The sequence below is a fragment of the Bos grunniens genome, chromosome 14 (genome assembly GCF_055505025.1).
Source record: "Bos grunniens cultivar Pamir isolate PY7600 chromosome 14, Bosgru_T2T1.0, whole genome shotgun sequence".
Classification (NCBI taxonomy): Eukaryota; Metazoa; Chordata; class Mammalia; order Artiodactyla; family Bovidae; genus Bos; species Bos grunniens.
The window spans coordinates 1,164,938-1,184,924 of record NC_141178.1 but is presented as its reverse complement, the minus strand read 5'-3'; the positions used below and the strand labels follow the sequence as shown (position 1 = coordinate 1,184,924).

General features: G+C 48.5%; 1 protein-coding gene and 1 long non-coding RNA gene across 14 annotated transcripts in view; one reads left to right on the top strand and one right to left on the bottom strand.

Moving 5' to 3' along the window:
• The window catches only part of ENPP2 (ectonucleotide pyrophosphatase/phosphodiesterase 2), a 132,810-nt gene extending 122,439 nt beyond the window's left edge, over positions 1-10,371 (bottom strand). For 5 of the 11 annotated variants that reach the window (XM_086335724.1, XM_086335727.1, XM_086335731.1 and 2 more), the window contains exon 1: positions 10,281-10,371. In XM_086335724.1, the coding sequence (XP_086191850.1) occupies positions 10,281-10,355 (75 nt within the window). In that variant the 5' untranslated portion in view covers positions 10,356-10,371. Of the gene's footprint in view, positions 1-9,080; positions 9,396-10,280 lie in introns of those variants that run through there. The other 6 variants (XM_086335723.1, XM_086335725.1, XM_086335728.1 and 3 more) reach the window with 2 other exon arrangements.
• On the top strand, positions 6,996-10,761 carry LOC147358944 (uncharacterized). Of its 3 annotated transcripts, none has more exons than XR_015140425.1 (3): positions 6,996-8,395; positions 9,328-9,407; positions 9,943-10,761. It is a non-coding gene; the product is annotated as an uncharacterized LOC147358944 (long non-coding RNA). The 3 variants fall into 3 exon arrangements; XR_015140426.1 differs by having other exon boundaries at positions 7,278-8,431; XR_015140427.1 differs by lacking the exon at positions 6,996-8,395 and adding an exon at positions 8,408-8,720.
• The last annotated feature ends 9,226 nt before the right edge of the window (positions 10,762-19,987 follow it).

Here is a 19,987-nt window from a genome sequence, read left to right as displayed (position 1 = left end):
AAGGCTAACAAAGGCCCATCTAGTCAAAGCTATGTTTTTTCCAGTAGTCATGTATGGATGTGAGAGTTGGACTATAAAGAAAGCTGAGCGCTGAAGAATTGATGCTTTTGAACTGTGGTGTTGGAGAAGACTCTTGAGAGTCCCTTGAACAGCAAGGAGATTCAACCAGTCCATCCTAAAGGAAATCAGTCCAGAATACCCATTGGAAGGACTGATGTTGAAGTTGAAACTCCAATAATTTGGCCACCTGATTCGAAGAGCTGACTCATTTGAAAAGACCCTGATGCTGGGAAAGATTGAAGGCAGGAGGAGAAGGGGACGACAGAGGATGAGATGGTTGGATGGCATCACCGACTCAATGGACATGAGTTTGAGCAAGCTCCGGGAGTTGGTGAGGGACAGGGAGGCCTGGCGTGCTGTGGTTCATGGGGTCGCAAAGAGTCGGACACGACTGAGTGACTGAACCGAACTGAACTGACTAATATAAAACTTATCTTCAAATACGGTCACATTTATAAGTATTAGGGGTCGGGACTTCAATGGGTGGGGGACAGATACCATTCAGTCCATGACAAGATCTTTCATTTATTTTGTTAAAAAGTCACCAAACTGATTCACAGTGTTTCCCAACCAAGACCTACTTCTCAGATGAAAACATTTCACTCTACAGTGGAGATATACCTGCTTGTTGAGTGTCTAAGGAGATTAGTTATTCTCTTTAGAGTAAAATTCTAAGACCACGGTCATGTATCTTTTCCAGACACCATATTATTAGGCAGTGTTTCTCTTTTCAGAGAACTCTCTTTATCCTGTAACATACATCATCATTTTTCTTATATTTAGCTTGGAAATAAAAATGTGTCACACTGATAGAGAGATGCTAAAGTTTTTAGATTTCAAATTCTCAATTCTTCAGTCAAGAAATGTATTTACTGGTTATGTCTTACTTCCGCATCAAGCCCACGATTGTTGACACATTTTAAAATCAGATTCCTTCATTACGTTAGAGGACTGAGAAGTGGAGACCTAGGCACACACACATAAAGTCTCATATACAACAGATTTATATAACATAGAGTAGAAATGAAGTTTTTAAATTAAATTAGACCCTTTTTAAACGCATGTTTTCTAAGCAACTCAATATCAGTTTTTGGTCATCAACTGTCTGGCAATTTTACAAAATGTAAATGTCCCTCACAGAATGGATGTATGGGAACAAGATGTACGTCTCAGTTGGTTGTCAAAGCATTCCTGGCAACACTGAAAGACAGGAACAACCTGATGTCCCCCAGGAGGAGTTAGTTAAACAGAGCAGGAGACAGCTACAGAATGGAGCAGAAGTCAGCACCCACGGAGGACCGTGTTTTTGAAAACATACAATGACATGGAGTAAAACACTTGGTATGTTTTACTGAAAAGCAGGCTATAGAAGGATGCTCGTGATTCCAATTTTAAGACTACATGTGCATAAAAGAATATAGAAGGGATATTCACTGACATGTTAATATGCTGGTCTCTAGGTACTAAGATTACAGACAATTTTTTCAGTGTTATTCCCCTTATTAAATTTTTTCTACAAAATGCATAAATCATAAAATGAAAATACGACTTTTTTAATAAATGAGAATTTTCTTCTGAAAGGTTACTGCCTTAAACATTGTATAATTCATACCACTGGGTGACTATTTTTCACAGGTCTTTGTACTAGACTTCTAGGGGATAACAGAGGGAGGTCAAATATGTATAAAGATACACTTCCAGGTGTAAAATAGGTTAACTGGTGGGAAGCTGCCATACAGCAGGGGGAACTCAGGTCGGTGCTCTGCAGTGACCTGGAGCCACAGGCTGGGGCGGGAGGGACGTTTACCGGGCAGGGGATGGATGTATGCACACAGCCGATTCACGTGCCGTACAGCAGAAACTGGCACAACGTGGTAAAGCTACTACACTCTCATTTAAAAACTAAAAACCAAATACATATAAAAATCATTATGTACTGATACTCAGCACTATTAGCAACCCACTCCAGCGTTCTTGCCTGGAGAATCCCATGGACAGAGGAGCCTGGTGGGCTATGGTCCATAGGGTCACAAAGAGTCAGACATGACTGAAGCGACTTGGCATGACGCAGCGCTTAGCACTATAATGCAGCTTATGAAGTTATCAGAAAGCTGGGTGACGGACTTGGCATTTGACTTAGGTTGTTTCTGTTGTTTAGTCGCTCAATTGTGTCCAACTCTTTTGGGACCCCGTGGACTGCAGCCCACCAGGTTCCCCCATCCACGGAATTCTCCAGGCAAGAATACTGGAGTGGGTTGCCATTTCCTACTCCAGGGGATCTTCCTGACCCAGGGATCGAACTCAGGCCTCCTGCATTGCAGGTCAATACTTAATTGCTGAACCACCTGGAAAGCACATTTAGGTTAGGCCTTTATGAAAAAGTATATTCTCAGTAAGGTATTTAGAATATAAAGAGGAGGGGTATTCCTGACAGAGGAAATGGCTTAAGTGAACCAACATGCAACAGAATGCTAGGTCTCCTCTGCTGCTGCTGCTGCTGCTGCTAAGTCGCTTCAGTCGTGTCGACTCTGTGTGACCCGATAGACGGCAGCCCAACAGGCTCCCCCATCCCTGGGATTCTCCAGGCAAGAATACTGGAGTGGGTTGCCATTTCCTTCTCCAAGGTCTCCTCTAAGAGTAACAGAAGTGCAGTATGAGTAGTTCTTAGGGTATCTAACAGGATGCCGGAGGACAAGGCAGGAATACTGAGTCAAGATATGCATGATCATAAAAATTTATCAGATGAAGTCTTTTGAGAGGGAACACTGAGTAGTCTTAATAGCTACTAGGAGGTGACGGGCATTCACTAGAGAGACACAGCGAAACCAGAGCATATGGCTGTCCTACTGACGGCAGGGTCACAGTGGGCATTAAATGCCAAGCTAAGTAAGATATCTTAACTTCATACCCAGAATCTTAGAATCTTGGAGTTGGCAAGAAATGTCAATGCCCTCCAGCTTGGCCACCCCATCCCTACCTCTGTAATTTTCCCTAGAATATTTATCAAGCCTTTGTTTAAACATCTCTGTGACAAAGAACACACTGCCTTGGACCAGCTCTGTTAGAAAGCTCTTCATTGTACCGAGCTGAAATTTATCTCCCTGTATCTCCCACCCATTTGGCCCATTGCTGCCATCTCAGACAGACAGGCACAGTCTAAGCTTTCTTCCAGGAGAGAGGAAGACATAGAGACAATTGAAGAGGCTCGCTGGACTTCTCTGCGGGTTACATGTCCTGCAGCCGTCCCTACAGCAGCTCGAGGCATGGTGCTCCTTGCTTTCTAGCTCCTGAGCTTTGAAAATGCGACTCTCTTCTCATCTGCCTGCTACCACGTTGACTGGAGCCACCATCCCTTCTTGCTTATACCACAGCGATTCCTCCTAAGCCGTTTCCCCTTTCTTCCCTCTCTCTCATTGACCATCCCTCCAACCCATTGTCTATATTGATCTTTCCAAAACTGATTGATCTTTCCAAACTATGTTGATCTTTCCACAAAATTGACTGTGACACTGCCCTGCTTACAACCTTCAGTAGCTCCCTACTGCTCTGAGGGTCAGTCAGAGCCTCGCAGCATGAAGTTCTAGTCCCACCCACTTCTCTGGTCTGTCTCTCTCCTCCTCCTCACTCTGGGTGCATGCCCCTTCCCTCGATTCCTTGCATGGGATTTCTGCCCCACCGAAGTCACTTCACCTACACGTGGAACCTTCTTCCCTCCACCACTTGCACCTTGCTAACCCATACTTCGCTTCTGGATTTCGGTATAAACATCACTGCCTCTAAAAGTTTACCCTGATTCCATTAAGTCTGAATTAAAAACCCCTTAAGTGGTTCCTCAGGGACCTAAGCTTCCCCTATTATAGCAAGTGTAACATTGAATTAAAATCCCCTGCTTGTTCATCTAGCACCTTGCCTATACTGTGAACGCCCTGAAAACAAGTCTGTTTTTTTAGCACCATGATCATCAGTATCTAAGCACAGTGATTGGAACATGCTATGCTATGCTAAGTCACTTCAGTCGTGTCTGACTCTGTGTGACCCCATAGACGGTAGCCTACCAGGCTCCCCCATCCATGGGATTTTCCAGGCAAGAGTACTGGAGTGGGGTGCCATTGCCTTCTCCGGATTGGAACATAGTATGCAAATATATATGTATGTGTGTGTGTATATATATATATATATATATTTTACAGTATGGATGGATTTTATGGATTTTTCCATAAGATGTTACCAAAAAACTTGAACGAACTTTTTGGCCCACCCAATATATGTATACATGAATGTGTACACATATGTATATATATACACACTCTATACACATACACACATATATACATACTATACACACACACACACACATATATATATAATTTTTCTATAACATCTTACAGAAAAATCCAAATGAACTTTTTGGCCAGCCCAATATATGTGCTCAAAAAATATATATATATATGGCAACCCACTTCAGTATTTTTACCTGGGGAACCCCATGGACAGAAGAGCCTTGCGGGCTACAGCCCGTGGGGTTGCAAACAGTCGGAGACAACTTAGCAACTAAACCACCACCACATACATACATGTGCTCAAAAAATGCTAATGAGTTCATATCTAGCACCCAGAACTATATACAATTGTTCTAAATGTGGTTTGCATAACACATATTAGAGTGACAATTGCCTTACATGTTCTATATTCCACACCTCTTTTAATAAAACCGAACAGTATTTTAGCAGAAAATTTCATGATGGATTTTATTGTCCATTTAAGTCCCTACACTGTAAGTATATGAAGCCACCACTTCCGTCTTTAACTTTCCTTCTTCTGTGCTCGAGCACGCGTGCTCTCTCTCTCTGTGTCACACACACAATAATTTGCAAATGATTTTGGGCACACATGATACATTTTGCATCTATTTTTGCACACTCCTTCCAAAGATAAAATATCAAAGTGTACTACAACTTATTGCTAACTTCTGGCTTCCTAATCCTTAATTAAGCCTTGTCTCTGAGCAAACATGAGTAGTGTGCTATGCCTTCCTGGATATTAATAATATTGAATAAAACAGGAGTGGAGATGGACCCAGGAGCACACCTTCTAAAGAGGTCCATCTGCCGATCAGCTATGCTTTAGTGAATGTGTTCGGACAGTCATTGATGCAGCCCACATGCATACTTCTAATGCAGGAGCACGTCACGAGATCTGGGCCCTTCCTAAAATCACGGTTTTTGAATTGATTAGGTAAACTGAGTATAATTACATTCCAGATGTTAATCCTTTCATAAACTTTATTTTAGTTATCCTTTTTTAATAGATAATAAAACAGTTGCTCAGAGAGAAAGTCATGCAGCTCATGAGTGCTCAAGCAGGGACATGACCTCCAGCGTTTCAACTGCAAGTTCAATGGCACCCAGTCCACTGGGACCCTCCCAAAAGAGAAAAGGTGCGTTCTTGGACTGCAGTGGGCTCCTGGTGATCACCACCTATTCTCCCAAATGCCTGCTGGATGAATAACATCTTTGATTAGAGATTCTGAACCTGAGGTTCATGACCATGCCAGGGGCCCAGGAGTAGGCTTGGATGAACCTCCTGAAAGTTTACAAAAAGCACCATGTGGTGTATATGACACATTTTTTTCTAAAAGGTAATGTATGTTTGGATCTCACAGTAATGTACTGTGTCTCCAAACAGTTCAAAGAACAATTTGCAGTTAAATAGCTCCCTATTAGAATGTCACCGTCACTCTGTCTATAGAGTTCTGAATGCACGTGTTTCTTTAGAAAATCAATTTGAAGTTTTTCATCTCTAGTCTCCAAAGCCTCCATCACTCCAGCAGGCCTCAGAAATCTCATCTGGTGGTCCCTTCAGAGCCTTGCTTCTGGTGTCAAAACATGCCAGCTTGATTCTTTGATGTCAGTTTATCAAAGGGCTCTCTTAGAGGCCCAGTTTGAGACTCCCCTGGCCGTCCCAGAGTTGGAACGTTGAGCTTCTAATGCAGGGGGCACAGGTTCAATCCCTGGTCAGGGAGCTAAGATCCTACATGCTGGGCGGCCAGAACAACAAAAGAAGTCCACCTCGCTTGGGTTATCTCAAACACCCAGAAAGTTTACACCTTCACTTGTTAAATACTTGGAAGACTGTGCCTGTCCCTGATAATCAGGGTTGACATTCATTTTTCATTCTTTACATGTTGTATTAAACATTGTATCTCTGTCACCTTATTCAACGCCTGAGGATCATTGTCACTGACCAGAATTGTACAAGAATTCACATAAACACATTGAGCGTCCCCCCTGGGTCCAGAGAACAGGCTCAAAGGACGAGAGGACAGACAGAGCTGATCCTGCCCTCGAGGAGCCTACAGACCAGTGGAGGACGGACAAGCAAGCAGACTCTTGCAACAAAGAATGGTAAATGCTCTGATAGAAGAGATGAGGAAACTCTGGGAGAAAAGGAGAGGACCACCCACCCTGCTGGAGGATAAGGAGCTGATGGCCTGGGTGGTCTCCAGGAGAGGGGCTGCCAGCCGAGTCTAAGAAAAAACAGAAGTCAGACCAGACCCAAGAGAAGGACACGGAGGAAAGTCAAGGTGAGGAAATAGCTTCACATGCCTGAATTTACACACTGCATGAGTACGGTGTGCATCACATGTGCATCATACATGGAGAGGGAGTGGGTGACTGATAAGACAGCACACTGAAGACAGAGGTAAAGGGCAAGTCCAGAGCTCCCGTGTACATCAACATTGTTCTCAAAAGGAAAAACCAGGAACCCACTGTGGACTCTTCCAAAAAGATCTGCATGATTGCACTGCATTAGAAAGACCATTTGATACAGGACGGATACAGGGCGCCTGGGGGTGGGCAGTACTGGTCTCAAATGAAACTCACAGAAAGCTGGGACGGGAGTCAACGTGGGGCAGTCCTGACTGACACTGAACTGACACTGAGCTGGCCTGGAGACACTGGCAAGTGCACAAAACCCATGAGGCAGGGAAGGGGACAGGACTTGGGGACTGACCAGGTGTCATGAATGAAAGGGGATGATGGCTCTGTCCAGGGTGACTCTGTCCTGTCTGGCTTGGACAACGAGGGACCCCCATTTGAGCGGTGGACAATGGCAGAGGAGTGGGCCTAGGAGGGGAGGGGAGGAGACGCTCAGTCTGAATTCGTGGACTTGAAGAGGCTCCATGAGACCGCAGAGCGGAGAGATGCTGTAGAGAAGGGTGGCATTTAGGAGAAAGACCCAAACAGGCTAAAGATGTGTATGAAGCGGGGGAAACCATGGAGGTAGATGAGGTGTGCCAGGGAGACCAAGGGGAAGATGGGAGGCAGTCAATGGTGACAGGTCAGAGGGGACCAGGAGGCCAGCATCAAAGGCTCCAGGACAGTAAAATTCTTCAGAGAGAGGATGACCAACCACTCACAATGACACAGACAAGCCCTGGGGAAGGCTGAAGGCAACAGACTGCACGGTTGAGGCCCCAGAGGCCTCTGGCACCCCAGCCAAGCTTCGTCCTCAGAGGCAGAGCAGAGGCCCCTCCGCACTGCCTGGGGCCGAGCGCGGTACTGCTAGTGGTGCAGAGCCGGCCCGCCGGTGAAGGAGCCGTGAGAGACGCAGGTTTGAGCTGGGGTCGGGAAGATGCCCTGGAGGAGGACACGCAACCACTTCCGTGTTCTCCCCTGGAGAATCCCTGGGCAGAGAGGCCTGGTGGGCTGCAGTCCATGGGGTCTCAAAGAGGCAGACTGACTGAGCGACTTAGCGCAGGAGGACATGGAGACGGTGTCACCCACTCTTTCAAGAAGTTGGGTGGGAGAGATGGGAAGGCGGCGGAGAGGAAGTGCGGAAACAAACACCTACTGAATGAGGAGAGGAAGCGCGGAAACGCGACAAACACCTACTGGCTGAGGAGAGGAAGCGCGGAAAAGCGATAAACACCTACTGGCTGAGGAGAGGAAGTGCGGAAACAAAGACCCACTGACTGAGGTGAGGAAGCGTGAAAACTCGACAAACACCCACTGGCTGAGAAGAAGCGCGGAAACGCGACAAACACCTACTGACTGAGGAGAGGAAGCAAGGAAACAAACACCTACTGACTGAGGTGAGGAAGCGCGGAAACGTGACAAACACCTACTGGCTGAGGAGAAGAAGCGCGGAAACTCGACAAACACCCACTGACTGAGGAGAGGAAGCGCGGAAACGCGACAAATACCTACTGACTGAGGAGAGGAAGCAAGGAAACTCGAGAAACACCTACTGACTGAGGAGAGGAAGCAAGGAAACTCGAGAAACACCTACTGACTGAGGAGAGGAAGCGCTAGACAAACACCTACTGGCTGAGGTGAGGAAGCGCGGAAACACACACTCACTGGCTGAGGTGAGGAGGACGGTCCGTCCCTGGCCCCGCCAGCCGGAGGGGAACGACCTCCACAGACGCCAGGGCGGCCTCCCCCTCTGCGTCCTGCCGGGCGCCAGCGGGGCTTTTGTTCCCCTGCCCTTATTGGGGGTGAACCTTTAAACCGAAACCAGGGCGTGTGGCGGACGGCAGCCCCGAACCCTGCCGCCCTGGGCCCCCGTCCTGCCCCGCGGGGTTCCGGCTCCCAGGCGGCTCGGCCGGACTCCGCGGCCCCAGCTCCGCTCCCGGGGAGGAGGCTCCGCTCGTCCCGGTGAGGCACAAAGGCCCGCGGCTCGGGCGCGGACCCGGCCTGTGGAAGGGGCTCCCCCGCCTCCGGGGGGCGTCCCCTCCGGGGCCAGGCGGAGGACCCCCGAGAGCTTCGCCGTAACCGATGGCTTAAGACGACAAGCCCGTCCTCCCCGCACAGCCCTGGTTCCGCAGGCAACGCACAGAGCGCCCGGCCGGCCCCAGGACGGAGCCCCGCGAAGCCCGACCCCGCTGCGCGCGGGGCGCCGCCGCCGGGACCGGCGGCCGGGTCTCCCGAAGCGGGGCGCGCGTTTGCAGACCCCGACGCGCCCGGGCGCCCAGGCTGGAGGCGAGCCCCGCTCCGCGCCCCGCGGAGCCCACCTACCCGCTCGGCGCGGCGGCCCATGCTGCTGCGGCCCCGCGCGGCCCCGCCGGCCCTGCCCCCGGCCGGCCGCCCGCCTCCCGGCCTCCCCGCGCGGGGCCGCCGTCCCGGGGCCCCGGCGCCCATTGGGAGCCGGCCTCCGGCAGGACGCGCGCGTGACCTTTGCCTGGAGCGGCCCCGGGGGCGCAGACGGGGCGTCCGGGGGCCGCCGTCCCCACCCCGACGCGCCGGGTTAATGTTTCTCTTTCAGGGAGACTCCATGGGGTCTGACTTGCCATTGCTCCTGCATCCGGCCCCGGCCTCTCCCCGGGTTTTCCTGCCGCGCGGTTGGTGAGTTCCCTGAATTAGCATTTCCAGGTTAAACGCGGGCAGTGCCTCCTATAAGGTCCTCTCACACTCCGGGAAATAATACCCCCATTATCTCCCCCTAAAGCCTGCAACAGTTGACAAAGAGCTTTGGACAATCAGCCTGTCATTTGACCTCCCAAACAATGCCAGGAAGGCTCTCCTACGACTGCCATTCTACACAGAAGGAAAAAACCGCTCCAGAAAAATAAGATATCTGCCCAATCAGCCAACCAGAAAGTGAAATCTGCGGGGGGTTTTCAACCACATCCTGGGTGCACCCACAAACCACCCACCTCCCTACTGAGTGACCCACCCCACTAACTGGATTATAACACAGAAGCACCTATTATAGTTATAATGTATAACACAGAGCAAAGATAACTATTCAACATTCTAATTTTTGGATTATAAGTGTTAGAAAGTGTTAAAAAAAAAGTGTTAAAAGTTAAGGATATCCACAGATATCTTGAGTTCATAGACTACATTGTTTTATTGTCTGATTTCTCCTCTTTACCAGCTGCTAAAAGGATGCTGCGGGAACCAGACTGGCCAATCTGAAGTGCTGGAACAAGCCCGGGGATCCCTGAGGCTGCTCTGAGCCCATCACTGGCCTTGGTCAGAGTCTTTTCCCCTCCTTTTTCTGGGCCCTTCCAGATGGTGAAATACTGAATGGAAGGGGAAGGGGCTATGAGACTGTAAAGAGAGCCCTGAACAAGGAGTCAGTGTACCAGAGTTTTAGTGTGAGGAGGACAGCTGTGGTGCGGGTCTGCAGAGATGCTCTGGAGACAGCTGGTCTGGAAAATGGCATCACTGTGATTTTTCCACTGAGACAAGGGGAGAGGGGCTGATACTCACACTCAGTCTGGAAGGACTGGAAGGTTTCGGCCAGGAGAAGAGGAAGAAGGACATCACTGACCCGGATAGCATCATGTCCAAAAGCTGTCCTGAGGCCTTTCTGAAAATAGTTCCTACAGGCGAGAACAGAGGGTGTGGGAGGCTGTGACTACAGAGGAGGGTGTGGTTTGGACTCTGACCTTCTGTGTCTCTTGAGGGGATTTGGACTTCATCCTGCCAAGCCTGATGGGTTACTATGACTGGCCTGGGTTACCAGCCCTTAACACAAGGGTGCAGGAGTCATAGACTATTCTACAGTAAGAAATGTGTATCTGTCTGGTGGTTGTGGGCATTGGTGTCATCAGACAGATACAGTTTCTTCTTTTTCCTAGCTATAAACTGCAAGCAATATATTTAACCTCACTAAGCCTCAGTTTTCTCATCAGTAAAATGGGGATTATGTTATGTGCTATGAGAATTAAATGAAATTATGTAGGTCAAACTTGCCTTTCTTCTTACGGTGACAAGTAGCTACTGTTATCCTTGCAAGTACTTTAATGTGTGTGTGCAGGGCTACCACGGAGTAACAAGGAACTAGCTCCGTTCTGATGCCTTCCCTTCTTCCCATTATGCTTATTTGGCTTTTGACTCATTAGAATCCTTCTGCTTTTTTCCTCCTTCTCGACATCACTTCCTTCCTTTATGTCCTGGTCTAGACTTTAATGTCAGTTTCGATCTTAACTCGCTTTCCTGCTCAGTTTGTTTGTTTCCCGGTCCAACCTGGGTCAGACCGTCTCCAAAGCCCCAGCATCGTGCTCTGCAAGAGCCACACAACAGTGCATAGCGTGTCCTCTGGCCCCAGCATCTGCATACCCCACAGTGCGGTGCCCGGCCCCCCAGACGCCTTATATGCAGCCCTGGCCAGCCCCCCGCCCACTCCACGGTCCTTCCCACCCCTCAGAACCCCAAGCCCGCTCCCGGCCGCCTTTCTTTCAGCAGACAGTCTCCTCTTCGCCAGCAGAGATCACAGGAACTAGCAGGAGGGAGCTCTGCTTCCTGTCCTGGCACCAGAAACTGTATGTCCAGTCTCCATTCTGCATGCGACAGAATCCCTGTCTTCTCAGGTCTTCTGGAACATTCTTTCATCAACCATCCCCTTAGCTTTCAGTTTGTTCTCTACTGATTTCATCACAATCTATAAACACATTCAGCTGTCTCCCACAGAGCGTGCTCCATTTTTCCTAATATCATCTGAATATATGCCTATTCTTTTTTAACAACGACACATACACACCACGTGTCTACTGCATGGAACATACTTCTCGGTGGATCTTCCAAGGCCAGTTCCTCCTGTAGAACCAAGTTGTAAGTCACCTCTTCAAAGAGCCTTTCCCCGACCAGCCAATCCAGAGAGCCGTCCTCTCCCTCGTTATCAGCTGTCAGCCTTCTTCACTTCGGTCACATCCTTTACCCCGCGTAAATATTTTCTGAAAAAAGAAATGAATGGATGAATGAATGATTCCAGGAATGGGATCATTGAGCTCCTGCCTATCTTGCAATCCTCTTCCCCGGGTCCTCCTCACAGCATCTGTTATCTGGGCGTGCAAGGCAAACAAGCCCTGCACTCTCGTGGCTCTAAGCTTCTGCATGATATCAGCTCTACCAAGATCACCCACACAGCTTCTCAGCTGCCTGAGGCGTTTGCCTGCTGCTGGACTGCCAGGAAGATCTGGTATCCTCCCCAGGGTCCCCAGAGGGCTACCCCCTCTCCTTGCTTGTGTCCCTGGTAGAGTGGTCATGTTGCTGCCAACAGCTGTGTCGTGATTCGTTTTGACTCGAAGATCATTGCTGTGCTTATTTTTATTTTTTGTTTTGGGTTTTTTAACAGCCACATTGAGCTATAAATCACATAACATACAATTCTTCAATTTAAATGGTACAAGTCATGGTTTTTAGGGTATTCACAGAGTTAACCATCACCACAATCAATTCTAGAACATTTTCATCACTCCAAAAAAAAAAGAACGCAAAACATTGTAGCCATTAATCATCCATTAATGACTCCCCAATCTTGCAGTCCTAGATGACCACCAGTCTACTTCCTGTTCCTATAGATTTACCTGTCTTGTACATTTCATGTAAATGGAAGCATACAACACCCGTTTGTGTGTGTGTGTGACTGTCACTTCTTTCTGCATCTGAAGACTCACTTGGCCACAGGACCCCTTTCACGTTGAATCAACATGGCAGAATGTGGACTCTGTAGAGTGGTTTGCTCCGGAGAAGAAACCAGGGCAATGTTTCTTAAATCACGTCACACAGCATCCTGGGAAATCATCTGAATTCCTGAGCTGGAGCAAGGAGGCTCAGGCTTAGCTACCCTTGCCCTCGCAGGAGGAAAGGGAGCACGCAGACTCCAGGCGGGCTCGCCCGACCTCCTGCACCATGAGGACCCGCGCCGAGGACAGACTGCCTGCGTCTGCCGGACCTCTGCGTGCGTGAGCTGTCACCTTCAGTCCCGGCTGTGCTCAGTCGTGTCTGACTCTTCACAGCCCTGTGGGCTCCTCTGTCCATGGGCTTCTCCAGGCAAGAACCATGGGTGGGTTGCCATCCCTCCTCCAGGGAATCTTCCCAACCCAGGGATCGAACCTGGGTCTCTTACGTCTCCTGAATTGTCAGACGGGTTCTTTACCGCTATCCCAGCTACCTCCTTTCTAAAAAGAGGATAGAAATCATCCTGTCTCATAAGCAGCACATTGTAGGATCGTAATAAAGATTAAATGAGAAGATACATGGCAAATGCATAGCACAGTGCTTGGGAGATTATAAATGCCTGATAAATATTTATGATGTTGTAGTTGTTGTCTGACCACAGCTGTTTTCACACTGTTTCTCTAAGTAAAATTCAATATGGAAAGAGGGTTCTGCTGTTTTACAAAAGTAATTCAAACCATTATTCTAGGAAAGCTTCACACACCGTGTGGAGATCCCCCGCCAGATGGTCATGTGCGTTCTGCTTGATGAAAGTAGGGACGGTGGGGAGCTGAAGCTTCAGCTGAAGAGCAACCATTAGTGGAAAGTTGTGGGGGGCGGGTGGGTGGAGACGGATTGGGCTCGGTTGTCGCCCCGCAGCATGTGGGATCTTAGTTCCCCGACCAGGGATCGAACCTGTGTCCCCTGCACAGGAGCGTGGGTTGTTAACCTCTGGCCCACCAGGGCTGTCCCTGACTTCCCCTGCTGTGAATGGCCTTTCCTGCACGTCTGGCAAACCTCTGTGCAGATGCTGCCCGACCGTCTTTTTCTCGCCTTCCTCCCATCTGTGACGGGACAGCCGTGTACATGCCCGTGGGCCTGTGTCCAGCCACCACCTGTGCCGATGACTGAGAACAGCTGAAACACAAAGGGCCTTTTTTTTTTGAGTGTTTAATGTTTTTTTTTTTTTTTTAATTTATTTACTTTTTAATTGAAGGATAACTGTTCTACAGAATTTTGTTGATTTCTGCCAAACATCAACATGAATCAGCCATAGGTGTACATATATGTGTCTCCCATTAACAGCTCTGGGCTTAGCATACAAGGCTCATCCCTCCAATTTTCAGATATATATTGAGGACCTACTATGAGCTGACATTTCAAAATGCAAAGACTTCATAGAAGCCTGGGGTTATCACACAGAAGAATCTTCAGACAAGGAAATAAGACCCAGAGAAGGGTATATCTCATCAAGTTTCTCCAGAACCTGAGAGAGGAAAACATTAGGGATTAGAGTCCAGCTCTTCCTGACACCTTGCTCTTTCACGGCAGGGATTTTTCGCCCTTTGCTTAAAATAGATTTTCCGAGTGTCCATGTCGATTCCAGACTCCCTCACCGTCTCCTCCCCCCATTCTCGCCCCAGCAACCATAAGTTCATTCTCTAAGGCGGATATGTACACTCTGCTAGATTCAGAATGGATAGCCAACAAAGTCCTCACAGGAAACTTGGCTCGGTGTTACGTGGCACCTGGATGAGAGGGGAGTGTGGAGGGTGAATGGAAAGATGGATTTGTGTGGCTGAGTCCCTTCGCTGTCCAAATGTCACAGCACTGTTAATCAGCCATACTCCAATATAAAATAAAAACTTTTTTAAAAATTAATAAAAATCAAGAGACCTAAAAAAATAAAACAACAGATTTTTGAACATGATTAGAAAACTAGAGAAAATATGAACGATTATTTTGTTCGTTAATGGTTTTTCCAGACCAAACGCTAGCCCTCAAGCACCCCTGAGTTGGAGCCAGAAGATATGAACACAGACCAAGGCCAGTCTGCAGTGCGGCTGACTCCATCACTGTCTGACTCCCTGTCCGCCTCACACCCACCCTGCGGGCTCACGTTTCACCCGCGCCAGGCCAACCAAGGGCCTGTAAAAATTTAACTTGGTGCGATTGCACAACCGTGAAAGCTCAAGCTGCTTTTCTGGATAATGAATGAGATTCTTCAATTTCCTCGTGAAAAAGTTTCCAGGGGGAGGCCAGACAACACAAACATCGGTGTCCTCGGCGCAGGTGAGGTGATGATACCTCAAAAGGCCGAAGGGGACATGCATTTGGACACGCATGGGGGACTCAAAGAGTCTTGTGCTGTTTCTCTGTCTGCTCCTTTGCCGAGTTTCTATTGTTAAGAATCCTTTTGGAGGGAATAGATATGTTTGTCACTTTGTTGGGTTTTTAAAATTAATTTTTATTGTAATTGTTTTGTGATGTGTTAGTCTCTATAGCAAAATGAATCAGCCTTACACGTATATGTCCCCCCTTCGTACTTCCTTCCCCTTCAGGTCCCCACAGAGCGCTGAGCAGGGTTCCCTGTGCTCTCCGGGAGGTTCTCATAGTTGTCTGTTTACACGTAGTATCAATACTACGCGGGTATCCATCCCAATCTCCCAATTCCTCCCACCCTCCCACATTCCCCCTTAGTTCATATATTTGTTCTCTATGTCTGTGTCTCTATTTCTGCTTGGCAAATAAGATCATCTATACCAGTTTTCGAAATGCATATGGCCAAACTCATCAAATTATATACATTAGATATGCACAGATTTTTAATATCAATTATACCTCAGTAAAGGTGTTTAAAAAAAAAACTGCTTCCTCACTGAGTCGAAATCATGGTTCAGCAAATCCACTGTTCTGTCTCTGACTGATGCGGGCTTCTGGCAAGAAAGAGTAAGAGACTCCCGTTCCTGCCTGGTTCCCCTCAGGCTGCTGCTTAGCTTCTCTCTGCTCACAATGGTGCTGATTCTGATGGATGCCACTCCTTAAGGCCAGGCCTCCGCTTCCTCTGAGAAAGCCCCCTAACCATTCCTCTTGACTCCAGTTTGGAGTCTCCAATCTCCCTTCCAAACTGCGGTTGGACAGATCAGCCTAAAATTCCAACCTGAGCTAATGCCTCTGCTTGGTGCCCTGCAAGGCTTTCCACTGTTGCAAAGATAAAGTGTCAACTCCTTAACCTCATTGAGTGATAATCTGGTCAGGGTTGTTGGCTGTTGACAAAGGTTTCTAGCTAAGGATTCTAGTTAGCTGGATCCTGGTCCATGTTGCCCAAGCCAAGCCGTGAGCCCAGCCCTGGCCATTCTGCCTCAGAGCCAGGAAGGGCGGGAGGTGCCCCAGGACCTGCTGCTCCCTGCTGGCGGTGCATGCTTACTAGCTCTTCTGCCTGCTTCCTTCTTGGCCTCAGCATTGTAACCCCTCCTTCTTAGCATCGCGGATTCCCCTCTGCCTCGCTGCTGACTCTTTACCCGCGTTCTCGTCCACATTCTTCTCTTCACCTGGGTAAGTCTTTCTTCTTAAATAGCACCTTAAATAGCACTTAAATAGCACCTTCCCTGACCCTCTTGGATTAGGTTAGGAGTCCCCAGCATGGAGAAGACTCTTGAGAGTCCCTTGGACAGCAAGGAGATCAAACGAGTCAACCCTAAAGGAACCCCAAACCAGTCAATCCTGAATATTCATTGGAAGGACTGATGCTGAAACTCCAATACTTTGACCACCTGATGAGAAGAGTTGACTCATTGGAAAAGACCCTGATGCTGGGAAAGATTGAAGGCAGGAGGAGAAGGGGACAACAGAGGATGAGATGGCTGGATGGTATCACCGACTCGATGGACATCAGTTGGAGCAAACTCAGAAACCCACTGGAACATTCAGGCAAGAGATGATGAAGATGTAGACCTGACTTATGGCAACGGAGATGAGAAAGCAAATTTTTTTTTAATTGCAGAGGAAAAATCACTTGGACTTGATCAAATATGGTTATAAGGAAGGGAGAAGAATCAGAGAAGGTCCCAGGGTTTCTAGCTTTAGCAACTGGGTGACTGGGAGTGTCACCATCTGAGCTCAGAACTATGAAGATAGTGAGTTCACTTTAAGATGTATTCAGTGTAAGATATGGACTTTGCTCAGAAAAGTAGGACTTACCTCTCTATACAGTTTTGGTCATACCTCACATGTAATAGGTGCTTAAAACGCTTCTTGAATGGAATTGAAGCTGCAGTACATCCTACTTGTAGAATTTTCAATATCTATTTTCAACTGTCTTTTGTCAGATTCCATACAGACTCATCCAACCATACTGGTCTCATGTCATCCATATGACAAGCTAAGAAATTTCACCCCCTGGAAACTATGACTAAGAAGTTTTACTGCAATATTAATTTTCACTAAGTGGTGGAAGGAGTCAGGGACAAGGTATTTACGAGAGCAACCACAAATCAGACCAGGCCTACACTTGGCTTTCGATTTCCCTACAAATTTCAGAGAAGCCATAAAAGACTGGAGCGAAATCTGGTTGGTTGATTAGAAACATGTGAAGGAACCCCAACCAGGCACGTGTTTCGCATTTCCTACTCCAGAGCTTGCCAAGTATTCATCATTGTCCTCCCCGTGTTATTCCAGAAGGCGTCACCGCTCCAGCTGGCCTTTTGGAAGGACAGGGCTGGGGTCAGGAGCGCATCCACAACCCAGGCTCCCCTGGAGACGGGGAGGGCGAGCCACGCGGAGGGGGCCGCCCTCACCCCATCTCCTCAGCCCTGCTTCCCGGGGCTCCCCTGGAGACTGAGAGGCTGAGCCACGCGGATGGAGGCCGCTCTCTCCCCATGTCCGCAGCCCGGCTCCCCTCCGTGCCGCCCCCCATCTCCTCAGCCCTGCTCCCCTCCGCGTCCCCTCAGCCCGCCCTGCTCACCTCCGCGGCAGGAGAGAGCAGGGAGCTTGCAGACGCGCCCCCTCGAGGGAGAACACGGGCTGCTTCAGTCTCAACCTCTCCCTCCCGGAAAGCAGATTCCAGAACGCAATGGGAACAACCAGAAAGTCCCAAGTTTGACACCAAACTCCACCACCCGTCTCGGGTAATTTACTTAATCTCTCTGAGCCATGAAAGTGTTAGTTGCTCAGTCGTGTCCGACTCTATGCGACCCCATGGAGCCCGCCAGGCTCCTCTGTCCATGGATTTTCCAAGCAGGAATACTGGAGTGGGTTGCCAAGCCCTTCTCCAGGGGGTCTTCCCCACCCAGGAATCAAACCCGATCTCCTGCACTGCAGGCAGACTCTTCACCATCTGAGTCTCTGAGCCTTAGATTTCCGCATTTCCAAAATGAGGATAAGATGACTTGCTTGAAAGGTAAAGAACGGAAGAGGTAACTCGTGTAAAACACATACATGCGTGTGGCATCAACACCCCTGTCTGGTCCCTTCTTGCCCTTCCTCTGTGGGGTGACGTGCCCAAGCCAACGTGGAGCCCAGACTGCCATCAGCAGAGTCCCCACCACCCGAACCCTCCAACGTCCGGTGGGAACCGTCCAGTGTTCAGTTGCTCTGAAGAGGGCTCAGGTTCATCTAGTCGTCGTGGGGCTCACAGAGCAGATGGGATGAGGAGAAACCTGGCCTCCCTCAGATTAAAGTCCTCCCAGAGCAGAAATGACAGAAAAGCTAATTATGCCTGAAAGTGTCAGATCAGAGCTCATAAAAGAGGTATCCTTCGAAGTGGGCCTTAGTGGATGAGGAACAATTTTCCAGGAAGGAATCAGAGACATTCATGCCAAAAAAGGTAACGGAATAAAGACACTGAGGTGATGATGTGCTCAAGAAACCATAGGTATGGCTGTGGTAGGTGTGGCTAAAGGAACGGCAATGTCAGGGGAGGGCTCAGTTCAGTCACTCAGTCGTGTCCACCTCTGTGACTCCATGGACCACAGCACGCCAGGCCTCCCTGTCCATCACCAACTCCTGGAGTTCACTCAGACTCACGTCCATTGAGTCAGTGATGCCATCCAGCCATCTCATCCTCTGTCATCCCCTTTTCCTCTCACCTTCAATCTTTCCCAGTATCAGGGTCTTTTCCAATGAGTCAGCTCTTCGCATCAGGTGGCCGAAGTATTGGAGTTTCAACTTCAGCATCAGTCCTTCCAATGAACACCCAGGGCTGGTCTCCTTTAGGATGGACTGGTTGGTTCTCCTTGCAGTCCAAGGGAAGTGAAGACATCTTAAAAAGACCAGCATCATTTCATTTGGAAACATCCATCAAAACTGCAAAGAAAGGGACTTCCCTGGTGGTACAGAGGACGGGGATCCGGCCGCCAACACAGGAAACACAGGTTCCACCGCTGGTCCAGGAAGAGTCCACACACTGAGAGGCAACTAAGCCCATGAACCACAACTCCTGACTGGGCTGCGGGGCCCGTGAACCACAACAGCTGAGCTCACGCGTGCCATTAAAGCGCTTCAGTCCTGTCTGACTCTTGGTGACCACACGGACCATAGCCTGCCAGGCTCCTCTATCCATGGGCTTCTCCAGGCAAGGACACGGGAGTGGCGTGCTGTGCCCTCCTCAAGGGGATCTTCCTGGCCCAGGCATCGAGCCCACCTCTCACGTCTCCTGTGTTCTTTACTGAGCCCCCACTGAGCTGCAATTACTGAGGCGGGGCGCCAGGAGCCCCTGCTCCGCAGCAAGAGAAGCCCCCTTCACCGTGACTGGAGAAAGCCCGCGTGCAACAAGGGCAACTCAGCGCAACCAGAAGTGAATAATTAAAAAGCTGTAAGAAGAAATGAAGACGAGCTTTCCATTCTTCTCTCTCTTTCTAAAAAAAAGACTACAAAGAAAGAAGTCTGGCATTTTTAGTCTGTAAAATGGGAAAGCTGGGTTTGGGAGAATTCAATGAGTTCCCAATTCCTAGAACTCCACCCTTTCAAAAGTATTCAGTGAAGGTAAGAAAAAAATACACTGAAGACAATTACAAGACAGTGGGTCATAAGACTGCAAAGCTCATTTAGTCAAAATGTGATGTTCATTGGAAACACCAGTGCAAGCTTTTTAAAAACATTTTTATACATCTATCTATTTATTCACTCACTTTTTGACCAAGAGAAATGCTGGGAGACGGTGAGCAAGGTCACCTAGGCCGCGTCAGCAGGAGGCGTCCATGCTCGGCGGGGCTTCCGCACCTAATCCTGGAAGTCATGCAGGGTCAGTGAAGAGATCTGGAATTTGCCCTACTGAATGTGATTGCATTGTGTATTTAGCTTTTTAAATTCTCATTATGAAAGCCACATACATTTAAAATATTCAAAAGGATATAGTAAAAAATGAATCCTTCTCTTTATCCCAGACCACTGGGTTTACCCCTGCTCCTGAGTTAAATCTTTATTCTCTCTTCTTCCAAAAATTTTCCATATAAACGTTCTTATAAGTCTTCCTGTGG